This window comes from Macaca mulatta, chromosome 9, assembly GCF_049350105.2.
Source record: "Macaca mulatta isolate MMU2019108-1 chromosome 9, T2T-MMU8v2.0, whole genome shotgun sequence".
Lineage (NCBI taxonomy): Eukaryota > Metazoa > Chordata > Mammalia > Primates > Cercopithecidae > Macaca > Macaca mulatta.
The window spans coordinates 36800668-36822358 of NC_133414.1; the positions used below are offsets into that span (position 1 = coordinate 36800668).

The 21691-nt window shown below is 45.0% G+C and overlaps 1 protein-coding gene across 5 annotated transcripts in view; it reads left to right on the forward strand.

The window, feature by feature from the left end:
- CCNY (cyclin Y) overlaps positions 1-21691 on the forward strand; it is a 222971-nt gene that overhangs the window by 52094 nt on the left and 149186 nt on the right. Inside the window, exon 2 of one of the 5 annotated variants that reach the window (XM_015146741.3) lies at positions 9250-9314. Coding sequence (XP_015002227.1) covers positions 9281-9314 — 34 coding nt within the window. The 5' untranslated portion in view covers positions 9250-9280. 5 annotated transcript variants of the gene reach the window in all.

Sequence of the window (21691 nt, forward strand, 5' to 3'; positions counted from 1 at the left end):
AGGTGTAATATCATTTGGTACCTACAAAGTTTAGTTAGTACGTGGAATGCTTTGTCCACAGTTTTCCAAAGTGGTTATGCCAGTGTATACTCCCAGCAGCAAAGGTGAGAATATTCCAGTTGCCCCATATTGTTACCAATACCTGGTATTTCTTTAAAACATGTGAAATTGAGTTTCACTGCGATCTTCCTAGTATTAGATAATAAAGTTTTAAAACCCAGTTGCCCTTTGCAGTGTGTGTCATCAGAACCATACAGTCTTGGGGTGCCTTCCATAAATGAGAACTTTGTGATCTCCTCTTCCATGAATTAGATATTTAGTTATTTTGGTGGAGAGTGATACCGGCCTTTTGCTCAGTCTCTTGAAAGAGAAAAGGTCAGCATCATCTTGTGGATTTCATTGAGCATGAAAACAGAATTTACCATAAGCATGTGTGAGCTCTGAATGTCACTACATATCTGCCCTAGCGTTTCTCATATTTTAAGTGTCTTGCTCCTTTGTCTTTGTTCCCCCCCCCGCCCCACCCCCCCAGTAATCCGATTGAAATGGGAAACAGAAGGATAGGAAATGGGTGTGCTTTTGGACCTCTGGATATGCAATTTCATTAGATTTAGCCAAAAATTTGTGTCACGTTCCTGTAGAAGAGAGCTAGTGACCTGGGGATGCTTAACTTGGGGCTGGCTGGTTGAGAAGTCGTACATTACATTCTGTGAATTTATCTTTTTTAAATCTTTGTATTCATGTCAGAGTCTGTGGAACCTTTTATATACTTAACCTTGGTGCTCCCATTAACCTTGGTGCTAGAGAAAAGGCAGGTCTGGAGTGGAAAGGATTTCCTGGTAAAGCATGGCAGCTTTTCTCGTCCTGCAGGTCTCACTTAAGAGAGCTATGCATCCTGGTTCTTAGAAGATGACAGGTGAGGAAGGGGCCTCTGATATCCAAAGTTAGACTTGATTGTTCTTTGGTAGTGAATGAGTCTAGGAGAATGAATACTAGGTAGTATTCATGGTTTGGGGCTTTAACGTTTATTGTATATAGGCAGTATCCCATTATGTCAGTTTCCGTCATAAAAATATGATACTTATTGGCTTTTACAATATGAGAATGCAGGTTTCGCTAAACTGATGACTTAAATGGACTTGGAGTCCACTGGTGCTGACTTGTGTGAGCGCATCTTGCAATGTACGGCCTTCCAATATTGACAGAGTTGAAGGAAACCTGGAGGTTTTCTGGGAACTAATCTTCAAATGAGGCATTTACAATATATTGTTACTTTTGTAGGATTGATTCTGTGTGGAAAGTGCATTCTTTAGATATGTCAAGATTCCTTCTTTGATTTTTAATAATGAAGGTCTTTAGTAAAACCTGTTTTTTGTTTGTTGTTTGGTTTTTATGGAGGGATGGGGGGCGGTGCAATTCTCTGAAAGCGTTGGTAGTGAAAAGCTGGCAGTGGCCCAAACTGCAGTGCTGCCTTTGTGCACGTTCACATTCTTCAGTGAACACCAGCGGGCCCTTCAGTGATTTCCTGCTGTTGGGCCAAAACATAGCTAGTACTAAATTTTATGCTCCCCTGAGCTGCCAACATATACTACACTACTGAGAGGAATTCCACTGTCCTTTTATTCTAGAGGTAAATCTATTCTGAACTTTTATGGGAGAGAAATGAGACTGACTTAAAAAATACACAGGAAAAAATCTCCCACTCCTCTTTGATTAACTTATGAACAAAGGAAAACAAAACTTATTATTGATTGCTTTAAAAAAGTTACTGCTAGTGAGATAGTCCTTTTCTTCCTCAGGATGCTGAGTTCCTTCCCCTCTAGCTTGCTGAGGGGTTGCGGGAGCTCCCCTAAGAATGTCTGGTGATGATGGTGGTTCTGAGGCTTGAGGGTTCTGCCCCTTCTGGATTGAAATGCAAAGGAGGCTGCTTCACAGCTGGACAGCAGTGAGCTCTGGGCCACCATGAGACTGCCTGCTCCGTGTTCTATGTGGGGCAGATGTGGGAGAAGGATGGTGGGAAGAATGGCTTCCAAACTGTTGATTGATCAGATATGCAAGGGAGGTTGCCAGGGGATAATGCCAAGAAGAGGTGGGTAAAGAAAGGAAAGGAATCCACAGAAGGGAGGAGGGGAGTACAGGTGTGCATGTGTTCTGAAAAGTGCTCATACACATACAGTTTGCTTGTTATTTAAAAACTTACTGTGGGAAGTTTTCTAAATGTATTTTATAAGGCAAGTTAAATGTTTGGGTTTTGTATAAATAAATTTAGTAGTTAATGTATAGCATGTAGAATTAAGCATTTTCTTCCTGAGTGAGCTCACTGCCAGGATCCACGTAGGAATATGTAAAATCACAGATCATTGGTGGATTCTGAACACAGCTGTAGGATTCCATACTGAAGCACAGCTTTCCTGAAAATAGCCAAATTAGGTGTGGCCCTTCCCCTCTGGCCTTAGTCCTGCTGAGGCTGTGTTCCTCTGAGTCATCTCAAGTAAGTCAACAAATGCTGCGCCAGTGGCCAGGAGGAAGCAGCCCCTTTGTGTGTTTTTGTGTTCCTTTAGCATTTCAGAATGTGGCCTGACAGGTAACTGTGGGGCTATTTTTGACTCATAAAGAGAATTCTAGAGGAGGAGATGCTCTGGCCCCCGGCTGGGGGTGGGCTGTCTTCTGTAGCTTTTCCTGGTATCACATTTAAATGTTGTGCTCCATGGTAGGCTGTATTTGTAGTGTCTCAGTTGACAAAGGCTGAAGCAAAATAGATTGAGAGCAGACATCTCAGAAGGCCCAGATGAACACTCATGTATATGGCACAGAAGTGCTAGGTGGCCCTGCAGTTTCTGTATGAATAGTTATGGCCTTGTATTGGCGAGTAGTTTTTCTCCCACATCACAGCTCAGTTGACTGGCGAGTCTATGAAAGATGTTCTGGGAGCAGGCACTGGAAACTTAGTGTCACATGATGGATATATACCACTTGACATTTGCATTTTTGCACCAAGCTTTAGGTTTAATGAGCTTCCTCTCCTTGTTGGGTGTGGCTGATGGAAGCATTGGTAGGAATGAGTATTCTCTTTTGACATATAAATAATTGCATTTTCCAACGGAAAGGCTCTGTGTTCATTTTCTGTTGCTGCCACAGCAAATTACTATACATTTTCTGGCTTAAAACAATACAAATGTGTTATCTTACACTTCTCTAGTTTAGAAGTCTGACCTGGGTATCACTAGGCTAAAATCAAAGGGCTGGCAGCACTGCGGTCCTCTGGAGGCTCTCAGGGAAAATCTGTTTCCTTGCCTTTTCCAGTGTCTAGAGGTTGCCTATGTTCCTTGACTTACGGCCCCCTCTGTTTCCAAAGCCAGTGGCCTCGCATGTCTGGAGTATACTTCTGTCAGCACATCTCTTTATCTTCTGCCTTCTTCTTCCCCTTTTAGGGAGATTACTTTAGGCTTACCCAGATAATCCCAGGAACATCCGTTTTAAAGTCAGTGGATTAGCAACTTTAATTCCATCTGCAGCCTTAATTCCCCTTTGCCATGTAAGGTTGCAGGTTCCAGGGATTAGGAGGTGTACATCTTTGGGGACATTATTCTGCCTACCATAGGCTTTTTCTGTGTTTCCTTAGAACCCTCATCTGTATCAGGTTATATTAGAAGTTGTCTGTTTATATATATTTTACTGCTGCTGCTACTACTACTGCTGCTGCTGCTGCCACTACTACTGCTACTACATTTTACAGACTTCTCAAGGTCAGGCACTGTTTGTTTCGTATTTGAATCCTGGCATTACCACAGCCCCTGGTGTACATATAATGGTGCTTAGTAAGTGTTTGCTGAGCTAAAGGGAACTCTTTCAACTCCCTGATTTTACATATGAACAAACTAAGAAACAGAGAACTGTGCTTTTTTTTTTTTTTTTGAGATGGAGTCTAGCTGTGTCGCCAGGCTGGAGTGCAGTGGCATGATCTCGGCTCGCTGCAACCTCCGCCTTCTGGGTTCAAGTGATTCTTCTGCCTCAGCCTCCCCAGTAGCTGGGATTACAGGCACCTGCTACCATGCCCAGCTAATTTTTGTATTTTTAGTAGAGACGGGGTTTTACTGTGTTGGCAAGGCTGGTCTTGAACCCTGACCTCATGATCTGCCCACCTTGGCCTCCCAAAGTGCTGGGATTACAAGCATGAGCCACCATACCTGGCTGAGAATTGTGACTCTTAAAGTAGTGAGAACTCAAAAACCCTTTTATCTTGACTTCCATAAAACTGTGAAATGCCAAGCTCAAATCTTCATGCTTGGAAGAAAACTTGGGTATGCAATAAGAATGTGGTGTTGTTGCCTTCTCTCATAAAGGCATCGTCTGATACTGGTCATGAGCATAGAACAAAATGAACAAAGTGAATTATTGCCTGTGTATCTGAAGACTGCTCTCTGCTAAACAGAGTATCACTTAGTCATAAATCAGCTCAGTGTTTACTTAATGGAAAATGAGGAAGATCTCCTACCAAGCATTCATTGGCTTGATTTTAAGGATTATACTCTCAAAATGTGAGAACTATCAGATTATGTTTGTACAAAATATAGCATACAAATTAAATCAGCACGGTAGCATAATTTGAAAACCATGCACTTGTGGCTGAGTATAGATAAATTCTTGTCAATTAATTTTGACCTTGTCCGAATGCCTTGCAATGATTAATTAGTAGGAAGCAAACCTAGGATGGCAAAACACCCCAAAATAGTTGCCCAGGATGCCTGGTGTGCCAGCAGACGGTATTTCCCCCCCAGGATCAGGATACTGAGGAAACCCATGTTCTTCTGCAAGATTGGCGCACATTCAGGTGGTTTTAAAATAGAGCTGTTTATCTGTTGTGTTTATTTTGGTATTTGAAATTTTGTATATCAAAGCTAACCCTAAAAAAACAACAGATTTTCTTAACTTTTTATTTAAATACTGGCTGCTTTGAGGATGTGCTTACAGATTTGGTTTTGGTGTGAACCAATGACTGACAGTTGTCACCTGATAAAAGCGCTCCTTTACCTCTCCCTTACTTCAGTGTCTCGGAACTTTCTGGGCCTTAGAGTTGCAGTCTCATTTCCCTCTGCTTCCCAGCCTATGTGCAGGGCAGGCCTCTTCCTCCCTCAGTCCCAGCTCGGCACACCCGCTGCCAAAGATGCCTTTGCAGTTGGCAGTATGGCATAGGGTGGTGGCTTTCAAACTGTTGTTTAGTTTTGGGAGTCATGGAACTCCTGTATTATTATTATTATTATTTTTAATGACATGTAAATAAGATGCATAACATGAATTAAAGTGGAACTGCTGAGGTTGAAGATGAGTGGGAACCCAGGGCCCTGCTGAGCTGGGGCCTGAGGCCAAGTATACAGGAATCCCTCTGGGAACACAGAATTCAGTTGAAATAGTCTTAAAGTAGAAAGAGCACAGATTCCATCACTTACTAGATGGATGAGGTGTGTGACTTTGAGCAAGTTACTGTTAGAAATGCTTGTTCCCCAGTGCCACAAAGAAATAGCACTCGAACATAAATTTAATTCTCTCAGCAAGGCAATTTTTACTTTTTGCAGAAAGGGTGCTCGTTGCAGATGGAACAATGGCGAGAGCACACCTGAACAGGGGAGGGGCAGGGATTCTTATTCCTGTTGCAGGTAGCCCCTGCTACTGTGTTGTTACCCTATTGGCTAGGGTTGGACCGCACAGTCTAAGCTAATTCTGATTGGTTATTTTAAAGAGATCAGGGGTATGAGCCAGAGTGGCAGGGTGAGTAGTTTGTTGGGAAGAACAGTTAGGAACAGGTAACTAAAGGTGACTTACGTCAGAGCAGGTGACCAAGGGTGACTCAGGTCAAAGTGGATGACCGGAATTAGGACGGAGCAGATGACCAGGGGAACAGATGTGAACTACTGATTAGGACTGGTGGGAAAGTTGTTTACTGAAACTAGAAGCAAGTGGGCAATGAGAACCAGGAAGTTAAACTTTAAAATGGAGAATCAAAGAGTAAGAGAGCTGAACCTACTGACATACTGATTCTTTGAAGAGAAACTTGGGGTTCACCATATTTAACATTACCCTAGTTTTTAGTTTTCTCATCTTTAACATGGGAATGATAGTACTTGCCTTACTGGATGGCGGCAAAGATAGATGAGCTCGTGCTTGGGAGGAGCCTGGGATCAGGCAGGTTCTCAGTCAGTGGTAGCCATAACTGTCGCTTTGTGATTCTTCTCTCTGCCCCCTCCTCCGTCTTCCTGTTGTCCCCCTTCTACTTCCACCCCTGCTACCAGTCCTCCTCTTGTTCCCTCTTCCTTCTGTTTTTATCCGCCAGCCTTCATGGCCTGACGGGTGCTGGCCTCACTTCTCCCATGACTGTCTCATTGCGTGTTCCTAGTCACAGGAACCACAGCCTTCTCTAAATTCCTATAACACTTATTATTTGTTCCATTAAAATGTTTTCAAAATGACATTTTATGTCATTATAAAAGGAACACGTTTGTAAAAGAAATATATGTTTATTGTAGAAAATTTAGAAGATATGTAACTACAAGATCTTTCAAGATAGGAACTCTTTTTATATTTTTTTCCTGCTGCGTAAATATAGTGGGAATCATCCATTTCATACTTAATAGATTAAAAACTATTAGTTTTAAGTCTGTGGTGTTGTATTACCTCATTTGAAAGAGATTTTGATTTTTATGGCAGAGGAGGAAAGAATGTCCTCCATGAAGTTGAGAACATAAAGACCAGAGGAAGGCACTGTTCTGGGTGTTGTGAAGGATGTAGAGGGACCCAGACCAGGTTTCCTGTCCTTCAGGAGCTCATAGTTCAAATAGGACTAAATGCTATTAAAAAAATAATCTAGTTACTGGTACAGAGAGAATGTCCCGTGGACTCATTGAGGATGAGGAGTTCCAGTCCTGCTGGGGTATCTGAGAAAGCTTCGGAGGCATTGGAATTAGAACCAGATCTTGAAGGGAGTAAGGATTTTGACAGATGGCCAGATGGCACTGAGAACATTCTAGTGGTGGGGAAGTGAAGTGTGAGATGTGGTTAGGTGACCCCACTGGCTGAAAGCAGAGGAGAGGGTTGGCTGGGGAGCTGGGCCTCCAGTGCCAGGCCAGCCCTCAGAGCTGTACGGCAACTCTGTCACAGCAGAGTTGGGAGTGGAGAAGTGACATGACCAGGTGACAGGACCAGTGGGAAGGTTTGAGAAGGAGCAGCCAGGAGGACTTTAGTTGTGGCCATTACAGAGCCTAGCCTAGATGACAACGACCATCTCCTTGACCAGATGATACTCAGGCTCCTTCGAGTCCTCTTTTTGACCAGGCCTTTTGCTTGGGTCCTGTCTTCAGTCTGCATAGCTTTGCTAAGTCAGTTTAACTACAACCTCCCACTCTTAAGCTCTCCTCCCCTGGCCTGCCTTCAGCAAGAATCCCCCTCCCCTTGCTGTCTCCTGTGAGTTATTTTCCATCCACTGACCCCGCTCACTCTGTGCATTGGTGCTGAGTCCCCAGTTGCCTTGTGTTTTCTGAGTTGAGCTCCGTCTCCTTCTCCTATTAGGATAGTCTTAGCATCTATCATAGTAGTCCTGGGAAAGTCTTCCTCACCATTTTAATAAGCGCCAGAGTAATTTTTTCTTTTACACAGATCTAGTAAAGAGATGCTCCTATAAGTATATGATGAATTGAATTGACTTGTGGAGGAAAGATGAGGCAATCAAATAGCAGTGTTTTCTCAAACCTTGCTGCCCTGGACTTTTTGTTGTCATTGTCCTGAGTGGTGTCCTGAGTGGTGTCCTGTGTCTTTTATTGACTCAGAAATCATGGCCTGGTTACTATTTGGGAAGGCATGTTTGTGAACCAGTGCAAATTGCTGGCGTTTAGTACCCCTGCGTTTCCTTTTTAAATTCACCTTCCACTTTCCCTCCCACCCTGTTGTAGGGACACCTGCCTTACTCACAGGTTGCTCCTGGAGACTTTATGTAAAGGCTGGTGTTGACCTGAAGGCCTCGTGCAGCTCGTTTTGCCTCCCTTGTGTTTTTCTTACATCTTTTCCCTTCCCTGGCTTCCAGCCATTCTCTGTGAAGAGGCAGCTCACTAGGTGAGCTGTGGCTTTAGAGCTTGTTTGCATTCAGTAGGTTTCCAGGCCATTTTCTCCAGCCTTTTAGTGCATGGCAAAGGCATCATTGGATGAGTATCATCAGGAGGGAAAGGGCAGATGGCAGTGTGTGGACTGTTAAAGAAAGCAGTGTGTGGGCACGGTGGCACGCACCTGTAGTTCTAGCTACTCCAGAGGATTGCTTGGAGCCAGGAGTTTGAGACCAGCCTGGCAACATAGCGAGACCCTGTCTAAGAAAAACAAAAAGGTTTACAAATCTAGGCTTTTAATCTGTATAAAAGAAAAAAGAAAATGAAATAACAGCAAAAAAGAGTGCAGTTTGTCCAGAGACAGGGATGTGACTGGACAGCAGGAGTGAGTTGAGCCTTTCTTTGCCAGCGTTTGGTTCAGTTCACTCTCCAGTGCTTTGTGCAACTCATGTTTCCCCTCCTGTTTCCTGCTGGGAAACAGCCTTCTCCAAGAGGTGTGGAGCTGTGGCTAGAAATGGCCTTATGGCTCTGGTAATCCCCAAGTCTACCTCATAGAGACCATCTGGCTGTTTTCTGATTTCTCTACTCCTAATTTAAAGCTTTAGTTAATTGCCTGCACTTTGAGAAGCCTGGTGGAGATAACTTATAAGCATAGGTTAATAGTGAAAATGCTCAAATACAAGAACTGCCCAAACTGCCTTGATTCAATTACATGTGCATTTTTCTTTAAAAGAATTTCACACTGTGAAAAGCCTAGTAATTGTGATTTAAATTGTTTAATAAAAGCGTTCATTTGATTGCAGACTTGAGTAACTCACATTTGTTTAAAAGACTCATGATGGGGATAAGGGGGGTTAGGTTGATTTGCTTAAGATCCCATATGAAGTTGAAGTGTGTGGGTCACACGGCTTCAGGGCATTGTTTGGATCGGTCAGGGGGGCAGGGTGGCACTTCATGGCTTTCACACTGAGTTGGTTTTCAGCCAGACCGGTCTTTTGGTATGCTGTCGCATAGACACTTGTTAATATTTAAAGTATCTCTGACCTCTTGTGCCTTTTAGTTCAAGATTTTTGTTTGTTTTGTTTTTAGGGCATGTTTTTCATTCCTTACTTAGCCTCTGTTTTGAAGGGCCTTGGTGACCACACCATATTCTCCTGTTTAGGTAACCCCAGTGGCTGAAAGCAGAGGAGAAAATGTTTCATCACGGGCCCTCACCTTCTGAACACTGTGAGTCTGTGCCTTGGAAAATTAAATACGAGTATTGTAAAACTCACTGAGGGCTTCTCTTTGGAAACTTCACATTCATTCTCCACATGTTCTTCCCTCCCTCCCAGCCCCAATAGGAATTAAAAATTGGGAGTTGAAGAAGAAAACTAGAAGTATTATGTAGCAGCCTTGTTTGCTTTAATAAAGTAATAGTTCTATTTTATCCTCCTCACTTTGCTGTGTAGTGTGCTCCCTTAAAGGTGACTCAGACAGTTGACTGTCTCAGTCTTCTCCCTGTGGTCCCACTACCCGGGCTCCTAACAGTTAAAAAGTTTTTACCAGAAAGTGATGGGTAATAGTACTGGCTTCCTGAGGAAAAGCTATGTGTTGTTGCATTGTTAGAGGAAAAAACCAGAGCTGGATAGTAGTTGAGGTGGTGAAAATGGATTTTACTCAGGAAAACTATTGCAATAGGGGAGGAGAGATCCCAGAATAAAACCAGGCTCAGTGCCAAGTGCGGCATGGGCCACTGGGAATTCCGAGCCAAGGAGCAGTGCGAGGGTCATTGTATCGAAATTACTGGAGGAAACCTCAGGGGTCAGCGGGATTCTAGCTTCATTGACCCAGTGAGGATTCTTGCTGAGGGCAAGCCAGGAGAATCAGACATCACCTGGGGGGTTTTGGGGGACAGTGGAGGACGAGGGACACATCACATATCAACGGTGATCAGATGTTGAGGAGGGGGCAATTCAGCTAAACTGACTTAGCAGGGCTCTTGCCAAAGTCAGGCGATGCAAAGAAGGATATGGAAGACCAAAGGTGGAGGTCCATTTTGGAAGAGCCTTAAGAGCGGTCCGACTAAAGTTGGTCAGAGAGAGACGCTGTCAGCGCCTGGTTGTGTGTTACTTTTAGGTCCTGTGCACTGTCTTTTTTCAGTTGAAAGGACAAACCCTCACCTTCAGCTGTTCTGGGTGCATCTCTGAGGCTGGGTTTAGGGCTGGGCCTCTCCATTAGCTCCTGGGGATGGGGGCAGCACTCACCCTTTGCGGAGGTTTTGCAGCACCCCCAGCTGGCCCAGTATGTGGGTGTTGTGGGGTGCATAGGGCCCCCGAGAGAGACTTTGGGTCTGTCTCAGTGTGCGTGTTACTGTTGTGCTATAGTGGCTTCCTTTGTTTGCCTCTGTGAATGGTGGGCTCCAGAGAGCTGGGATCCTGACTGGCTCTTTCATCCTCTCATCTCCAGCATGGCGTTTTGCACATAGCACGTGCTTGATATGTAGTGTGTGAAGCAGTGAAGGTTGTTTGTGAAAACTGGCCTCGGTTCTTTATACTCATGGTGATAGGATCGGGGGATCACAGTTCAGAAACTAGTGGAGAGAGCCTGGAGTATGGAAAGCTGTAATTATTTTAAAAGCTTTCTCTCAACGGGTCATTTCATTCTCACACCTTCCCAAAGCATTCACCAGACAGGCCAACTGGAGTTTCACCTCCCCATTTGCTCTGCTCCCCACCCCATTGCTGAGTTGTAAGAGGCAGGTGCCGCAAGAAGGTGGAGTGGTGGGCAGCCAGCCTTAGTATCTGCAAATTGCAGAATGAGCCCTCCTTCTTGGCCCTCCGTAATTGAATGTTATACCACCTTTCTGGTACCGTTAATGGGCCAGGGTGCCCCAATGTTCTCACGGACTCTGAAATGAACCATTTCTCTGTTGTGGGTTCTTGCATCTGGCAGGGCCATGGTGGGGAGACAACGCTCCAGCCATGCCCCAGGGGCTGGTGAGGAGGTCCAGACAGTTTCACCTAGGCCTCAGGGACACTTCCCATGAGAAAAAAGGATTCCTGCTGGGCCGGGCACTCCTACCTTGCAGCGTGGGAGCAGTCGCTGGAGGTGCTTGAGTTGCTGGGTGCTGTGTCCCAGTGCCCCTGCAGTCCTCTTCCTGCTCTCCCCGTGAAGTTCCCAAGGCAGGATCCGGAGGCCCCAGACTGTTCAGGCAGCCTTGTCTGGCTTGCAGGATTCCTCTAAGCTCTGGGTTTCTAGGATTCCAATTACAAACGGTTATAATCTTACCTCCAGTTGGGTAAGGAAAATTCAAAGTACTGGAGTCAGATCAATTTTTCTGTCTGTTACAATTCTGGGGTCTGGCTCAGAGGGAGCAGATTCTTAGCACTGCTCACTTGGCAGCTCCAGGTGCCCCTTGGACCCTACACTTTACCACATAGCCGTCTTCTTCCCAGGGCTGGGGTCCCTCTGCCACTGCTGCATGGACTTTTGTGCAGAACACACACATAAAACAAACTTGGAGCTAGTAGGAAACCTTAGTATTCAGAGGAAATGTGGAAATAAAATGCAAGTGTCCAGGAAGTTGTTCTAGTAGGCGGCCCTGTGCAGACAGCAGTGGTGTCTCTAGTGGTTCCTCCCTTCAAACCTACTTACCCCAGGTCATTATTTTTAGCACAGTGCCTGAAATCCTTCTACTAAGTTCCCTAACCTTTATAATTATTCAGGAGCAAATATTGTACCTTTGGGATCCTAAGGAGCTAGCTCTTGCTTCTTTCCCCTCTTGTCTCTGGGAGGTAGCTTGTCACAGACCCTACCTTAGAGGTACTCAGATACTTTGGAGGGCAGAATTAGTCACTGATGGGGGCACCATTTCCCTCTTTGGCCCTGGATTGGGGAGGAGTTCTAGGAGGTAGGGGAGAGACACAACATTGGTGGTGGGAGGGAGTAACACTTCTTCTAGGGTCAGGTCAGCCTTGTATGCAGGGCACCAAATGAACCCTGTCCCTGGGACCAAAGACTGAGAACTTGGGCCAGGAGTGGCAGTGCTGGCAGTGCTTGAGTTATGTCTGAACCATCCCAGGAGATTCCAGAATTAGGGAACTCCATCAGAAATGGCCCCAGGTGTGTGTGGGCTGTTGCATCCCTCCTGCCTGGAGGCATGTGTGTCCTTTCCCTCTGCCAACCTTCTAGTTTTTCATTTTGATCCTTAGGTGGATTAAAGAGAAGACCTTAAACTGCCAGTTGCTAACCTTGAGTGAGGATTCCCAGAGGAGTGATGGCGCAGTATAGGCAGGACTTCCTCTTCTAGTGATGTGCTTGCTTCCAGGGCCAAGGGAAGGAGAGGTGCAGTGAGACGAGACTCTGTTCTCTGAGCTTTGCTGGAGGAGAAACACCCTCATCCATGTGGAGTGGGCATGGTTAGAGGCAGCAGGGAGGATAGTAGCTGGGCTTCCTGGGGCCTGTGGAGGCTGAGAGCAAAGCCACGTGATCAAGGAGCATGACTGAGAAGCCAGTGGAGGTCCCCTCTGCTGCATGAGAGCCACCTCCTGGATCCTAGGGCCCCGGCTATGGGCAGAGCTGGCCCTCTGTTCTCTGCAGTGAGTATAGGGATGGATGTGATTGTGATCCTCTCAGAGGACTGATGCATTTGCTAGAGACGTAGAAGTGGCTCAAAAGCCAGCAAGGTCCTTGGTGGACATGATATAGATACAGGTTGTGTTCCTCGGAAGTAACCTGCATGTGTCCTTTTGCATGGCGGAGATTCGGAACTGCAACCTGTGCTAATCCTCTTGGGTCCTTTTGTTGTGGCCATGGAGCCCCATGATTTGGTCACTACTTGGGGTCATTTATGTGTCTGACTGATCCAGTTCCTGTATTTTGACTGCTGGGACCAACAGCTGTGTGTGATTAGGGCATTGCTAAGTTCCCGGTGGTTGAAATCTTTTTCTATATGGTTCTCTAGATGTCATTGTGTAATTCAAACTCCTAAGGCTGTAAGTTTTGCTAACTGCTCTTGAAGTGGTGCTTTCCTTGCGTTTTACAAAATGCACAGTAATTTTTGTCTAAAAGCAAAACAAAAAATCGGAAAGTGACCAAGTAAATTTGCAGATAAAATACCCTTATATGTTTCTTCCTTTAAAATCACTGAAAATATGCTCAATTTTTATTTAGTTTAACCAGACCACGTTTGTGAGGGTAAGATATTCCCAAGCTATTCTGAGAGGGGATTTAACCTGAGACCTGGTGGGGCCTGGGAAGGGATAAGACCTGCCTTGCCTGACAGAGCTGCCCCTGCGAAGAATGAGACATATGCTGTGCTTGCATTCCTGGCCTTTCAGCTTGGTATGTCAGTCCCTCATAGCGTAGGCTTCTAGCAAACTCGCTGCAGAAATGCATTTTAAGTTCCAAGCAAATGTTGTACAAATGAACTTTGAGAATCCAACTGAATTGAAAGCGTGAGCTGACTGGGTTTCTCACATGGTTTCTTTCCACATTTTATAAAGTTCCTGCTTTTTAACCGTGTGCACTTGGCAGTAAGACAACTAAAGGCAGCTTGAAAGTGAGGGTGGCATTTTGGATGTCCCTCTTGAGCATGGTGAGGTCATAGCTCCCTGCTGGGCCGTGGAGGCTGTGGACTGCATGTCTGGCTGCTAACTCTTGGCCTAACTCCCCAGGGGGTCCTTCTGCATGGCCAGGATGCTTATCCTTGTTTGAGATTCCTTCTCAGGGACTGGTGTCTTGGGTGTCTCCTCCACTTTTCTGAAAGTCTTTTTACTCCACCACAGAATTTGGGCACTAGTGTGTGAAGTGGTGAGGAGGTGACATGACCTGCAGACCAGCCTGCCTGCCAGGTGGCCGACACAGGACACACGCTGTTGAATTCAAGGTGTGAAGGGAGGCACAGGCTATTCTGTTTTCCTCAATTGAAAAGGAGCAGGATGGGTGTGGTGTTTCACGCTGTTAATCCCAGCACTTGGGAGGCCAAGGTGGGAGGTTTGCTTGATGCCAGGAGTTCAAGACCAGCCTAGGCAACATAACGAGACTCTGTCTCTACAAAAATAAACATAAAAGAAAAGGGATTATTTCTCTTCGGCAATAGATCTTTTATTTTTCTGTGCTGAGTGCTGATAGGGAAATACATAACTGGACTCCCCCTTAGCAGATCCCAGTAATATGCTCCCTTCAGTGCCATGTGGGGGAGAAAATTCTGACTGTTGTATGGAGAACCCTGAGAAGACTTCTTCCTGTAAATTGGAGATGTTCTGGCTGAACACAGGATTAACCTCCAAACTGGTGATTTTGTTTTTAGAATAAGATACATGGCTAGTAGAGATAAAGTTCTGTTGACATGGAAGGCTGAGTGTGTTCTCCAGTTTACATGGGGACTCAGAAAATATGTGGAGCTGGAGTCTCAGAGAAGGGACATGCCATGGGTCCCTACTGACATCTGTCCGTTTCCCACCCCAGATCTCCCCTGCCTGATTTTAGCCCTGTGGATAGCTGTTCTTTATATTTGGATTTTCTTCCAGCACTATCTAGTTGATGTAGGCAGTTTTATAGAGGAATTCTTTTGGACTTTCTGAAATACTAAAAACGCTTTCTAGTGCTTTGATGAAAAGGCATTCTGTTTAGAATCTTCCTAGCACAGTGCAGGGGGTGGCAGGGCTGGTGGGGTGGGGTTGTTTCCCTTCTTGGAGGGGAAGTTGCACAGATCCCTCCCTGTCTTCTCCCTCCCCTCACCTTGGGAATGAATGCCTGGGGCATTTAGGTTGGTCTCTTTGAATTAGCCAGTTCAAAGATGCTTCACTTCGGGGAATGGAGCCTTGTAATTGCTGACTTGATTGGATTACCCGAAGTAACCTTTTATGCTTGGTTAAGAATATGCTTTGTTGAGAAAGCATATTTCTGTTTTAAAATATTAATAGTTTTTTCTGACCAACATCTTCTCCAACCTCCCAACTAAAAGAATTATCAGTGGCTGTTTCCAGAGTTATCTACTGTTCGTTAGATAATTAGGAGCAGGAATATTTATTAATGGTGCAATATGTACTTGAACAGTATTTTTGATGGGGAGAATTCAAGTACCTGAAAACAAGGGCGTGTTTTCTCCTCCCCCAGGATTGTAACTTGACTTCTCTCTCTCTTTTCTAGAGTCTCTTAAAGCATTTTGGAATGGAATGGTTGCTGTTACAAGTTGAGCCATGGTGCAGTTGCTGTGGAAACTCTAGCATGACTTTCCAGACTATTGTGTGTTTTTTAGTAGTAAACACACCGTGGCATTGAACTGTTATCTTAATGTACACTTTTTATTTTTGAGAGAAATAGAAGGTAGTAGAGAAGAGACTTTCTCAAATGCACACTTTGTGGAATAGTTTACTGAAGTAACTGTGCTCTGAAGGGCGTGCAGCAGCACCTAGGGTGGAGGCCCAACAACTGGCCAGCCCCGAACCAGGTGGCAGCTGAGTTTCAGCTGTGTCGAGCATCAGCAGTTCCTGTTTTTTGTAGAATTTTATACTGAGCTCTGTGTGCTTAGAATTGTTGGACTCTACCTGCCCTTGTGATAGTTCCTTCTCAGGTTTAATAAGAATAGAATAGGGAGCTGAGGGGCAGAGATGAGTGCAGAGGACTGTGTAGAGGACCATTTGCTTACTGGGAAAGGAAGCTGCAGGTGTGCTCTTTTGTGATAGTGCTGTCTGTCTCTCTGGTTAAATCAGCATGGCTGGAGGTGATACTGAAACCCTGGAATCTGCAAGAGGATCACAGAGCACTTTGCAGTCCCGTTCTGATTATCTGCCAGTTTCCTTCTTAAATAGCCCTAACAAAAATTTGTTTTGCCAGGAAAGAGATCAATTCTAAATTTCCCAAAGAAATTTTCTTTTCTTTTTTTCTTCTTAGGAGGTACAAGCAAAGGCATCTTCTTTTCTCCCTCTGAAAGTTTTTTTTTTTTTTTGCTCAAAGTTAGCAATAGTAATATGATGGGTTGAGGGAAATTTATCAGAAGAGAAAATGAACAAAAAAATTTCTAGCTTTACTGGAGAATGTTGATGCTGGGGTAAGCAGAGGTTTAAACTAGAAATGGATTCAAGTAGACAAACTGTATTATTTCATCATAAATGCCTCCACTTTGTTCTTTCCTTCTGTTACCCTGCTCAACTCTTTTTTTTCCTAAATTCTAGTTATGAAGAAAAAAAGTTATTTTGCCTTGACCCAGTGCAGAGATGAAAGCAGAAATCAGATTTATCCTATGTAATAGCTTGTTACTGGGCAAAGAAATGAAGTACATTAAGGAGGCCTTTTTTCCTCCAATGACTGTTAGACTGTGTATTGCAACCAGGAGTTGTCAAGCTCCTGATCCTAATCCAAGCTGGGGACTCTGGTACAGTGTGGCCAGCTGCCTTGCCAGCTGCCTCTTGCCAGGCAGGTCTCGCATCTGTGACTGTCATCCCACTGGAATCAAGTTGCCTGCCAGTGAGCTTGCTGGGGTGTGCCCAGGTCAGAACAGTTACAGCTTAAAAGCCTTCGCTGCCTTTTTTCAGATCCTCTTCCTGGGAGAGTCTTCCACACTAAGTTCGGCGTGGGTGCTGGCTGTGGTGAGGGTATGCTGCCACTGCAGCTGCTGTCTGGGCATCTGTGTTAGGGCCAATACTCCAAGAAGTGTGAGTCATTGTGAAGTGACTGTAGGCAGCTGGGAAATAACAGCTGTGAACAGAAAAAAGACTGGTGACCTGCTCTCTGGAGGCCTGGCCATAGTGATGAGAGGCTGAGGAACAGAGAGGGAAAAGAAAAATGAAGTTCTAAAATTTAAAAAAAAACTTAATTTAAACCATGATTTACGGATAATTCCCAAGTGTGAAAGACAGTATAGGAAATACTCCAAAGAGCTTGCATTAAAATAAAAATAAATAAAAATGTAGAGATTTCCTGCCCGTATGTGAAAAAGTAATCTGTGATTGTTTTGTTTTGTTGAGACAGAGTGTTGCATTGTTGCCGAGGCTGGAGTGCAGTAGCATGATCACAGCTCATGGCAGCCATGAACTCCTAGGCTCAAGCAATCCTCCCCGCTTGAGTAGCTGGGACCACAGACATGTGTTATAAGCTATGTCTGGCTTATTTATTTTTTGTAGAGACAGGGTCTTGCTGTGTTGCCCAGGTTGATCTTGAACTTCTGGGCTCCAGTGATCCTCCCACCTCAGCCTGCCAAAGTGCTGGGAATATAAGCGTGAGCCACTGCACCAGCCATGTGATTGTTCCATACAACTTAGATGGTACAGAAAAGCAAAGGAAGGAAAAATATCAACCTTGTCCTGTCACCTAGGAGGAGGGAACCAGAGACAGACACATGGTAAGTACGGACTTTGAACAGTGTCAAAGCTTGGAATAAGCTGAGCTGTACACAAATGCTGAAGACAAAACAAAAGAGAGGAAAAAGAGTTTTACATTTCAAACAGGACCAAGAAAGAGAAATGATCAATAAGTGGAAGAGGATATCAACTGAACAATTTGGTTTTCTCCAACTTTCTTCCCAGCGCCTGCTCTGTTGGCATGCCAGCATGAAACCTAGATAAGGAGAGAAATTTCCAAGAGATTTTTTTCTTTTAAAAATTATGATGTGCCAGACGCTAAGAGAACATGTGATCACGGAAACACTGCAGATAAATGTTAAGAAATTGTTAACACTGGGAAAAAAATGTCACAAGGTAAGGCAAATAGGGTCCTAATTTTCCAAAAAGGGAGGAAAGAGTTTGTGTGCACTGTGGATTGGTGAGCTTAACTTTGCTTCCAGGCAAAGGTGATAGAAAGGTTGATTAAATAGTTTTGGACATTTGGAAAACAAAGAAGAGCTAGCTAAAAGCAAGCTTAAGTTCAAGAAGAAGAAATCAGTGGAAGCATACCACCTTCAGTTTTGAGAGGGTTGTTCCAAGGACAGGCAAGTGCACCAGAGCTCTGCTTATCAAACCGTAGCTGCATCCGTGTCACTGGAGGGCTGGGTTTTGAGACAGTAGGTCTGGAGTAGGGCGGGAATTTGCATTTCTAGAATTCCAGGTGACGCTGATGTCGCTGGTCTAGAGAACTATTGCTAGTATGCTTAGTGTTGTTGGATTTGGGGAAGACTTGTAACTTTTGGAGAATATTGAGAAATTGGTTGGGAATATTAATGGTGGTGTGTGGAGGGTGAGGGCTTTTGACTGGTTAAACAGTGTGCAACTTTGTTGTCATTATTTTAACTTGGACAGTTGTCTTTAGTATTTTGTCAGAATACTCTGGTCTTGACCCTCAGCTGTTAAGTAATTTCATCAGGGACTCAGATGACAAAAAGGTGTGTTTCTCAAATCTGAAACACTAAAAGATTCTAGCTAATAATGTTGAATGGTTGAGGGTTTAAATGATCTTGGTATGTTAGATTTAGCAGTGATAGGCCGGGTGCGGTGGCTCACACATGTAATCCCAGCACTTTGGGAGGCCAAGGGAGGATAACCTGAGGTCAGGAGTTCGAGATGAGCCTGGCCAACATGGTGAAATCCCGTCTCTACTAAAAATAGAAACATTAGCCAGGTATAGTGGCGTGTGCCTGTGATCCCAGCTACTTGGAGATTCTCTTGAGGGAGGAGAATTGCTTGAACCCAGGAGGCAGAGGTTTCAGTGAGCTAAAATCAAGCCACTGCACTCCAGCCTGGGCGACAGAGCAAGACTGTCACAAAAAAAAAAAAAAAAAAAGATTTAGCAGTGATACATATAAAATGACTACAGTTAGTTACAGGAGGCTCTACAATACCTTCTGGGATAAAGGCCTAGGAATTTGGATTGACCTCAGTATTGTTTGAGATAACCTTAAGGTAGACTATATCTCTTCCATCTGACAACCTGTTTCTCACCCCTACCTGGGAAACCCAAGACAAGTTTTATGTTCTATTGAGAGATTTCTTACATGGTCAGGCCATATCTATTGTATTTAGTGCAGTTCTAGCACCACATTTGAAGATTTTGACAAAATTTGATAGCATCTTGAAGGAAGAGACCAAGGTGTTTAAATCCGGAATGGATTTGCTGTGATAACAACACCACTGTCTCACTGGCTTTCCCTAACAAGCCTTAATTTCTTGCTCATATCATGGGAAGGTTGCAGGTGAACTGTGGCTCTGCAGGGCTGTGCTTGGTTCCAAGTGTCTTCCTTCAGGACCCAGACCAAAGGAGCAGCTCCTGTCTGGGTCTGAGACATGCTGTTCTCATGGGAAAGGGCTGGAGTGCAAGGTGGGGAAGATGCCATGTTTGCGTCCATCTAATTGGCTGAGGGTGCCAAGGTCAGCCTGTGACTGTGGGGCAGAGGGGGAAGTTGTAACTTCGTTTCAGGGAGGGAGTGGGCAGTTGGAAACAGTAATCCAATCTACAGCAGATGGAAGATTCAGTTACCTTAACATTTATTGATTACCTACAAAAAATTAGGCATTGTGCTAAGGCATGTAGGATTCAGAGATCAATAGAAACCCTGGAGGAACTCAGTATAGAAGGACAGAGGGAGATATAATCAAATAAATTGCTATACAACTTGACAGATAGAAGAATCACAGCATTCCCAACTACAGAGGCTGCAGAGAAGAGGGTGGGAAGAGCTGGTGGCAGGGAAGTATGAGGTCAGTGTTCTCAGAGGAGGGGGGACATCCAGCCTAGGTGTTGAGGATTTAATAAAGAATTTGCAGCTGGGTGCTGTGGCTCATGCCTATAATCCCAGCACTTTGGGAGGCCAAGGCGGGTGGATTGCCTGAGCTCAGAAGTTCGAGACCAGCCTAGGCAACATGGTGAAACCCTGTCTCTACTAAAATACAACAACAACAAAAAATTAGCTGGGTGTGGCAGCGTGGGCCTGTAGTCCCTGGCAGGAGAATTGGTTGAACCCAGGAGGCAGAGGTTGCGGTGAGCCGAGATCACGCCACTGCACTCCAGCCTGGGTGACAGAGCGAGACTCTGTCTCAAAAAAAAAAAAACCAAAAAAAAACAAAGAATTTTTGCGGTGGGCAAGAGGATGAGGATCAGGCTCTGGGCCAGGGATGGCATAATTGCAACTGGAGGCCGGAAACAGTGGGCTGCTTCCTGGGGGCCATGTTTTGCTTGCTGCTGTATCTCCAGTGTCCAGAACAGTGCCTGGTGAATGAATGGTGGGTTTAGTCTTTTGGTATTGTATTAGAGGGATAAGAAGGAAGGAACCAAAAAGGAAGACACCAAGAGGTAATTTTAATGACATTTTCATGGGACACCTGGGAGCTAGATTAGAAGAAGCTAAGACTAGAATCAGGGAGATGAGTTGCAGGAGGGAAGTGGTGAAGGTCTGAAGGAAGGTAGGAAAAGGTGGGACAGATTCCAGACATATTTAAGGGGTGGTTGGATATGGGGAGTTTAAAGGGGAAGGAATGTGGGGTGACTTGGGTGGTGAGTCAGTGGATATTGGTGACTGAAATCACCACTGCTAGGAATACAGTAGACAGAGAGCAAAAGTAGCGAAAGGGAAGCTGATGTGTTTTGTTGTCATGTTTAGAGTTTGAGGTGACTGTGAGACACTGAGGTGAAGATATGCAATGAGTCATTGGATATATGTGATCCTGACCTAAAAATGTATATTTGAGCTTTATCATTAGAATGGGTGAAATTGCACAGTGAGACTGTATAAAACTTGGAAGTGCCTGGGACAGAAGCTCTGGGACACACAGTGTAGGAATGGCCAGGGGAGGAAGCTTTTTGAAGATTTGGAGGGGATATTCTCACAGCGAGAGGGCAACCAGGGAAGGTGATGTCCTGTGTGGAGGAGAGCGTTCAGCAGGAGAGAGTGGCTGTCACTAACTGCAGGACAGGCAAGCTCAGGACCCAGCACCATGGCTATGGGAATGTCAGGAGTTGAAGAAAAAGGCTCCAGTGGCACTCAAGCGGGAAACGCGGTAGAGACTTGGAGACTCGACTTTTCAGAACTTGACTGAGAAGTGAGGGAGAGAAATAGGAGTTCTGACATGCAGCAGGCACGTAGCTTTCGCCCCACTTCACAAAGGGAGGAGAAGCAGAGCCATGGAGGCTGACCTGGACTTCACTGGTTCCCCTCTGCGGTTGAGCTGCTGTCAGAATGTGGATTTGCAAATAAAGATCTGTTTTTTTGCCCAAGGTTTTCTAGGCTAAAAAAATAGGCCTATTTTTTTCCTGTGTTAGTTTCCTTGCTGTGTAACAAATTACCAGAAGCTTAGCGGCTTAAGACAACTCACATTGACTCTGTCACAGTTTCTGTGGGGCATGAGTCGGAACATGGCTTGGCTGGGTCCTGTGCTTCCTAGTCTCTGATGAGGTTGCAGTCAAGGTACTGCCATGGCTAGGGTCTCATCTGAAGACTTCCCTGGGGAAGATCCCCTTCCAAGTTCCCTTGCAGAACCTGGGTGTTGGAAGGATTCCATTTTTTTCAAGTTACGGGACTGAGGGCCACAGTTCCTTGCTGGCTCCTGGCTAGAGGCTGCCCCAAGTTCCATGTCCTGTGGGTTTTTCCACCATGAGAGCTACTACTTCATTGAAGCCAGCCAGAGAGAGACAGCTTGCAAGAGGGAAGTCATTGTATCATGCTGCCTTAGCACAGAGGTGACATCACCTGTGCC